Source organism: Octopus bimaculoides, chromosome 13 (assembly GCF_046866305.1).
Source record: "Octopus bimaculoides isolate indiv1 chromosome 13, ASM4686630v1, whole genome shotgun sequence".
NCBI lineage: Eukaryota > Metazoa > Mollusca > Cephalopoda > Octopoda > Octopodidae > Octopus > Octopus bimaculoides.
This window is the reverse complement of record NC_142940.1, coordinates 31083298-31092357: the sequence shown is the minus strand read 5'-3', so window position 1 is coordinate 31092357 and position 9060 is coordinate 31083298. Positions and strand designations below refer to the sequence as shown.

General features: G+C 38.1%; 1 protein-coding gene across 1 annotated transcript in view; it reads left to right on the top strand.

Annotated features, from left to right (window-relative positions):
- The first annotated feature begins 3105 nt into the window (after positions 1–3105).
- LOC106881424 (uncharacterized) overlaps positions 3106–9060 on the top strand; it is a 13065-nt gene continuing 7110 nt past the window's right edge. The window contains exons 1-2 of the mRNA XM_014931811.3: positions 3106–3378; positions 7648–7821. Coding sequence (XP_014787297.1) covers positions 3312–3378; positions 7648–7821 — 241 coding nt within the window. The 5' untranslated portion in view covers positions 3106–3311. The remainder of the gene's footprint in view (positions 3379–7647; positions 7822–9060) is intronic.

Sequence of the window (9060 nt, the reverse complement as noted above, 5' to 3'; positions counted from 1 at the left end):
GTGAGCCTAATCCATAATGTGAAAATAACGCCCACATCTCTCTCAGATCATAACATTATAGAATTAACTATGTATGGTCCTAGGCAACCCACTGACACCCACCCCGCCAGGAGGACTCAAGCAATATCCAACCTGAATTTCCACAGGGCGGACTGGAAGTCAATTCGCAGAGAGATTAAGTTCTGGTGTCGATTTGCTCGACAGCCTTTCTATACAAGACAATGACCTCAAACTAAGTCATTTTATGTCAACTATACAAGGCATATGCACCAAATACGTGCCATATAGAAAGACCAGCAAACATGCCAATAGAATCCCTAGAGACATGAAAATCCTTATGAGACACAGAACAAAGGTCTTAAACCAGTTAAATAGAGAACTGGGGGATCGGAAAAGGGCTAAATTAAAACTAACACTGTTAGAAATAGAAAACAAGATTAAACTCTCCCATGAAAAAGAGAGAGCAGAGAAGGAGAAGAGAGCAGTAGAAAGCATAAAAACAAACCCCAAGGCTTTCTATAGATTTGCAAAAGAGATTGCTACGGTACAGTATAAGATAGGACCCCTATTCCTGCCTAATGGCTCACTGACTGCGGATCCCACATGGATAAGTGAAGTGCTCAGTGCACAATTCAAGAGTGTCTTCACTTCTCCTCTGAGTCACATGCAGATAAAGAACCCAGCTGATTTCTTTGACAATAGCACTCAGCAGAAAAAGACTGCATCCATTACCTACATTGACATTGAAGAGGAAGATGTAATAGCTGCCATAAATGAAATGAGGGTATAATGCAGTATGTTTGGTTTGAATTTGAGGTGACTTAAAGGGGGCAGAACCCCCCATGAACATTCATAAATTTCCGATGTTGATGAAATTTTAATCATAGGTAATTGACAAACAGCAAGAAGTATTCCAGAATTTTCCGCTTCTCATGAGGATTCTAAAACCCCCATATAGGAGCCTTAACTCCCAAATTTTAGTCATTTGTTATAATCCAAAATTAGGCCAAAAGTAGTGAATGGATCTTTATGAAATTTGGGAATTATATTCTATGCATAAGGACAGATTTAATGCAGTATATGTTTGAACGCGAGGGGGCATAAATGAGGCCATACACCCCATACAAATTCATATATTTTTGCTGCTGTTAAAATTTTAATCAGATGAAGTAATATTTCTAAAATTTCAACGTGTTAGGAGTTAGTAAGACCCCTTAATTGGGGCTTAACCCCTACAATTTAGTCATTTTTCCTAAACCAAGGGGAATACAATTGTACTCTTGGAAGCTGTAGAGTCACTTGAGCATACAAGATGAGTGTTATCTGTAATTCAATGGTACAACACTGTAAGAGTTTACATTGAGATATACTTAGATTGTTTTTTCTGTAATGTGGTGCATAAATTGTCAAGGAGAGACATCTTTGCCTCCACTGATTCAGTTGCAAAGTGATATTTTGAGTAAAGTTATTTGGTTGCAGACTTCCTTTGAGTCTTTTTATTATCATTGAGTCGGAGATAGTCCCCAGATGGTAACACTGATTTCAAGGACTTCCTAGGTAAGTGACTGGTCATTCAAAGAGATTTATAGATTGCAAATTTATTCTGTCCACTTACCTATCGGCATAGGGATCATTAGCAAACTCCAGAGGTGAAACTTTCATTTCCCCTTAGCCCTCACGTCATACAGCTGTTAATTTGAGTTGAGTCACGCCCTTCCAATTGCTATAGATCCGTAATGCATCTTACGGCTGTGCCCATCACTTGTAGGGTGAGGAATCCTACATTGGGAAGTGGTAACGACTATGATAGAGTAGCTGACTGCTTATTGTGATCATTCGTCTCTTGGTTTCCTGTAGCTTTGCTCTCTTTTACAAACCCATTGAACATACATATATTTCCGATTTCAAAGAAATTTGAACAATAGATATAAGACCCAAGTTAAAAGATTCCCAAGAATACAATTTCTCTGGTTGACTTTAAGACCCCGACCACCAAACAATAGAGGCCTTAATCCCACATTTTAGAGCTCCTTGTGCTACATTTGTCAGGAGCAAAAACCTTTGAATAGGTTTCATAAGATTTGGATTTTTTTAATCTGGGTATAAAGATGAGTAGTATGGGATAAATATGTCATGATTAAAATTTTTGTTAGGGTGTGTAAAGAGGGAAAGAACCCTTATTAAAATTCTTAATCTGCAATTTTGATGAAATTTCAATCATAGCTTTTGCAGTTCATTAGAGAAAATATAAAAGAAAAGTCTAATTCTTCAATTCCATGTGACACGGGCAAAGCCGGGTATCTCTGCTAGTATGTGTGTATATATATATATATATATATGTGTGTGTGTGTGTGTGTGTGTATATATATATATATATATATATATATATATATATATATATATATATATATATATATATATATATATATATATATATATATATGTATATATATGTATATATATGTATGTATGTATGTATGTATGTATGTATGTATGCATGTATGTGTGAGATGCCAGGGTATATGCATATATTTTATGTACACCTGGCATTAAGTAGGCATGAGTGAATCTGTGTGTCTATATATGTATTAATCTGAAAATATACATGTATCTAGAAATAATGGTTTCAAATTTTGGCACAAGGCAGTGAATTTGAGGAAGGAGTTAAGTCGAATACACCGACCCCAGTGTTCGATTTTATCAACCACAGTGGCATTTGAACTCAGAACGTAAAGAAGAACAAAATGCAGCAAAGCATTCTACTATCGACTCTGCCAGCTCGCCGCCCTTAAGTATCTCTAAATAATCTCTTCTACACTTGGCACATAGCCCGAAATTTGGACGAAGGGAGCCAGTCGATTAGATGACCCCAGTGCGCAACTGGTACTTAATTTATCGACCCCGAAAGGATGAAAGTTAAAGTCGATCTCGGTGGAATTTGAACTCAGAACGTAGACAAACGAAGCATCTCGCCCGGCGTGCTAACGTTTCTGTCAGTATCTATAAACAATACTAGTATCTATAAATAACACTTAACAATCATTGGTACTTGTAACACAATACGTCCAAATACTAGCTTCGGGATTTCCCATATAATGCAACGTGTACATAAAATGTTCTATTTTCACATACACACAAACTCACATAAATATATACATATGTGTATGTATATGTATTAAATATGCAATTAAACAGTATTTACAATTCTTGCTGCTTATAACGCCCCTACGTGACACATCCTATAAATAGGATGCGTCAGAAACAATTTAAGCATTTACATCGTTTAAGCATTTATATCGTTTTCAACGATCATGGCAAGATTTGATTTCCTCTTACTTTTTTGTTCCTTGGGCATAGTGTTGTTACCAACACAACAAGGTTAGTCCTTTTATAATATATTATGCATCAAATATATATATATATTTGCTAAAACTTAAAAAAAATTTTTCGTTTTTTGTAATTGTGAATTTTTTCGCCATGAACGGTTTGTGTTTTTAAACGGAATGTATTTTTTCTGATGTTATATCTGATGTGTAAAGAAATTTTGATTTAAGCATCTTAATGAATTCTTTATACTGAAATATATATTGAAGAAGATAAATATGTTCTTTTGAATTTATACGTTTTTGCGTCGTAACTCATTTATTATTATTATATATATATATATATATATATATATATATATATATATATATATATATATATATATATATGTATGTATGTATGTATGTATGTATGTATGTATGTATGTATGTATGTATGTATGCATGTGTATATGTGCGTGTACATGTGTGCTCGTATGCATCTGTGTACATGCGTATGTTTGTGTGCATGCCTATACACATCTATGTATATATGTATGTATGTGAGTATGCACGTATGTACTTATGGATGTACGTGAGTAATAGGGTAAGTGTGTAGACGTGTTTGTGTGTGTGTGTGTGTGCATATATATGTACATGTGAATGTATGTTTATGTACTGATATGTGCGTCAGTTCAAGTTGTATACATGACAGTTACTTTGTTGAAGGTTGTATATACGCACATATATACATATGCATATACACATATGTAAACACGCACACACATATATGTGTGTGTGCGTTTGCCCCTCTCACCATCGTCTAACGTTGAATTGATACAACGTCTTAGATACATATATAACCTTACTTATACATATATAAACAAGTATACACAATCATATTGACACTCACACACGGACTCTAACATAGATTCAAGGCTCCTTCGTTGGAACTTTTATCAACATTATCTAGGTATTTGTGCATATGTGTGTGTGTGCAGTATTTGGTGTTAGTGTATGCGCAAATTTGTATGTTTGTTTTATGGATGCGTTTTTATGTCTAGATGCATGCATATGTATTTATGTGCTAAATTTTTGGAAAGTTTTACATATCTTTACAGTTCCATTGATGGCTTGAATCTGTAGTCTTCTAATCAGCCTTTTTCTTTCAGGTTTTGAGAACCCTATTTTTTCCAGGTTTTGCCGAGGCAGTTCGTTACATATCCCAATGCCCCAACAATCACGGGTATGAATCTGAACTTGTAGTCTGGGTGGAGTATCTGTAAATTTCTCAGTAGCTCGGCGTAGTTGTTCTCTTTTTCTCTAATCTTTAGTGGGATGTTGACATCCGCAGGACAGCTGATTTCTACTACTGTACAGAGTTTCTCTTCTCTGTCCCAGATTACTATATCCGGTCTATTATGTCTGCACTTTATTGAGGTTTTTATTGGGACATTCCACCAATACTCTTTCATATTGTGAGTGGTAATGGCCTCTACCTCATTATGGGTTTTCATCTCCTTAGCCTCGGGGTTATCCTGTCGGCGGATTTCATTGTACAGTGTCTTGGCCACAACATCATGTCTCATGGGTAAGTAATACCGTGATGACATTTTTGGACAGCTGCTAATGATGTGGGTGATATCTTCGATACTGATTCCACAGAGTCTGCATCGATTATTACATTGTGGCGCTTTGCCCGCCTCTCTGTCCCGTTTGTTTATTAGGAATTTGGTTGCTATTTCTTGTTCTTGAATAGCAAAGGCATACCCTTCAAAGTGAGAGTTGGTGACCCGGTTGTTTGTCCACGATAGACTGCTCTAGTTGTCAATGTTGTTATCACCCTGGAGCTTTCTGTTAACGTATCCATGCATGGTCTTCTGCTGGAATGCATTCATCCTCTCCTCTGATGTTATGTTACGGTAGAGTCATGCTATTAGCTGTCAGAAGTGAAAGTGCTCACTGCTAGTGAAGTGTCTGCCTGTCTGCCTGCCTGTTGCTGGCCTGTCGATTCTTTGGCTACTGACAGCTAATACCATGACTGGCCGGAGCGAGCTATATGTCTGTCTGTCTGTCTCTCTCTCTATCTATCTATCTATTACTCGAAAGTTCGCGCGTCCGCGCTAGCTAGTCGTGAGTGGTCGATCCTATTATTTTTAAACTTCAAACTTCATTTGTTTTCTATTTTGATAAATTCTCTCTGTTGAAAATTATATTTTTATATTTTAAATAATTTGCAATTTCAGGAAATATGTTTTTATATTAAATTTGTGTTTTCTACTCACGACTAGCTAGCGCGGACGCGCGAACTTTCGAGTAATAGATAGATAGATAGAGAGACAGACAGACAGACATATAGCTCGCTCTGGCCAGTCATGGTATTAGCTGTCAGTAGCCAAAGAATCGACAGGCCAGCAACAGGCAGGCAGACAGGCAGACACTTCACTAGCAGTGAGCACTTTCATTTCTGACAGCTAATAGCATGATAGTGCCAAGGCTTCTTCAGTCGATGTACCCGGAGATTAGCCAGTTATTTAGCAAGGTTGATATTTGTGGCTTCAATGTCAGGGATAATATTCATCGTATTCTCAATAAATAGTCCCTCACGCCAAAAATGCGACTCGTAGCTGATCGCCTGTATGTATGTATGTATGTATGTATGAGAGAGAGCAGCATGCGCCAACAAAGTGACACTGACGTACAGTTATACGAAGCCCAATACGAAAAGTACCCAAAAGAAACCGGAATTTTGCAATATTGTTTTATTCACGTAGTTTTACATGTTTACACTTTTCTCACCTTCAAAGTATTCTCCATTTGAAGCAATGCATCGATCCAGAAGCGTTTTCCACTGTTCAAAGTGATGCCTTTTAACGCCTCCGTCGTGTTTTTTTTCTCCACCGCTTTCACATCTGCACATTCCGTCGCACTAGCTTTCGTCTCCAGTGATGACCTTCGAAAAAACGTCCGGATCAATTTCCAGCTGTTCTTTCAGTTCACGACACACATTCAGTCGTAACTGCTTTTGATCTTCCGTGAGCAAGCGAGGCACAAATTTTGCAGCAACTCTTTTCATTCGCAGTTCCTCGCTCATAAGTAATTGTCACGAGCTCCAAGACACACCAGTCATATCAACAATTTCGTCAACTGTTTGGTGACTGTCCTCCATGATAGTTCACGAATTTTCATGACATTTTCATTCCTTCGGAAGTCGACGGACACCCTGAACGAGGTTGGTTGGCAAGCGACAAGTGACCATTCCTAAAGCGTGAAAACCACTCGTAAACTTGTATTTTGCTCATGGCAGCGTCCTTGTAAGCTGTTAGAAGCATGAGAACTCTTTCGGTCGCCGTTTTCCCCAGCAGAAGACAGAATTTCACGGAAGCACGCTGTTTCTTCGTTTCAGCCATCGCAAATACTGACGAACAGCAGAGAAGCACTGCAAAGCAAAACACACCACGTGGCAGTAGGACTACACACGACGACGACGGTCGGCATACTAATGCCTGAGGGTCGCATCAAGTGGCTTCTAGTGGTGGAAGCCTGAACTACAAAGGGTTTGTCCCACAGAGAACGTTTCCGGTTACTTTTGGGTACCCCTTCGTATTCCTATCATGACTACCAGTCTGATAAGGGTATATTAGTCATATGTATGTATGTATGTATGTATGTTATCAATGTTTGTGTGTGCATGTGTCGTAATATTGAATTTATGTTGTCACTTCGTATCATGATGTATGTTTTTAAGTTACTGATGAGTCAGCGATTAGCTCTGAAGCCTTTCTTCGTCTTCTTTGTCCTCTTCCTTTTCTTCTACTTCACCACCACCACCACCAGTACCGCTAGAACTTCTAATATTCATACGTTGACTAAATTTGTGAATTTACACTCCCAAATGATTGGATTTTGTTTACATTTGAAAATCCGTATTACTTAACCTCAAAAATATAGAAATATAAGAAATAATCCTAACTTAGCATCAGTTGCGCTCTATTTCAATATCGATGACGTAAAATGACAGGAAAATGAAAAACAAAAACACAAAAAAAAAAGAAACGAAAATGATTAACTGATGTTTCTGTAGACGTGAAATCACAAATATAAATCAACCAAAACGAGAACCGTGAAGTGAAAAACGTGTGCCGTATAGAGCGAGGGATGAGTGTGTGGGGGGGAGTGAGCGAGAAAGAGAGAGACAGGGACAGAGAGAGAACGTGTATGTGCGTGTGTATGTGTGTATGTGTATATGTGTGGCGTTTAATAACTGTATGACAACCAGACTACCTGTACGGCTATAGATATTTTTTATATGTAATATAAAACTGTGTTTCACTGTCTTTTATAGTGTCTGCAAATATTCTGACCTCATTCTGGAAGTCTTTTTGTCGTAGAATTGGGTGGGACGAGTCGCCAAAAACATATTCGACTCACACAAATTCTCAGTATTGTGATTTAAATGGAGACACAGGAGAATGCTGCCTGCCTATCTATTTGAAAGAGCTGAACATTAATGATAGAGGTAAGAGAATTTTATTCACATCCTATTAATCTCTCCCTCTGTCTCTCTTTCTCTCTCTCTCTCTCTCTCTCTCTCTCTCTCTCTCTCTCTCTCTCTCTCTCTCTCTCTCTCTCTCTTACATCATAACTATCTACCAAACCATCACTAACTTCCACCAACATCATCACCGCTATCATTTTCTTCATCCACATCATCTTCCTATTTAATCAAGTCACACTGATGCCATCGTTCTCTTCCCTGTTTCCTGAGATAAATAAACCAATAACCAGACAAACAAATGCACACCAGAGATTCATCTAAACCTGTGGAAGCCTAAGCTTCGGTGCAATCTAGAGACTAAAACCAGTAGATGTTCATATGAACACACTCAATGATACACACAAACTCAGACACGCACGCAAACAGACACACATTCATACACACAAAAACACGCAGGGCTCTCTGAGTGCGCATCTGTGTGTTTCCCGAGCGAAATGCTTAGCAGTATTTCGTCTTCCGTTACGTTCTAAATTCAAATTCCACCGAAGTCGACTTTGTCTTTCATCCGTTCGGGGTCGATTAAAAAGATACCAGTTACGCACTGAGTCGATGTAATCGAATAATCCCCTTCCCCGAAAGTTTCAGGCCTTGTGCCTATAGTAGAAAGGATTATTATTATTATTATTATTATCATTACTATTATTATTATTATTATTATTATTATTATTATTATTAAGACGGCGAGCAGGCAGAATCGTTACTGCACTGGACGAAATGCTCAGCGGTATTTCGCCTGCCGCTACGTCTGAGGTCAAATTCCGGATCTTTGGGGTTTGACGAGTAACATTTGTTTTCTTAACGAAACACTTTCAAACTTGGGACACTGGTAGAATGTGTCATATAAAACAACTTCTTCTCTTGAAAGTGTTTCGGTACCAAAAACACTACAAAAAAAATGTTGCCCGTCAAACCCCAAAGATCCCAAATTCCAACTTTGCCTTTCATCCTTTTGGAGTCGATGAAATAAGTACCAGTTATGCACTGGTGTCGATATAATCGACTAGTCCTCTCCTCCAAAATTTGAGCCCTTGTACCTATACTAGAAAGGATTATTATTAAGGCGGTGAGCTGGTAGAATCGTTAGCACGCTGGACGAAATGCTTAGCAGTATTTCGTCCGCCCTTACGTTCTGAGTTCAAATTCTGCCGAGGTCGACTTTGCCTTTCATCCTTTCGGGGTCGATGGAATAAGTACCAGTTA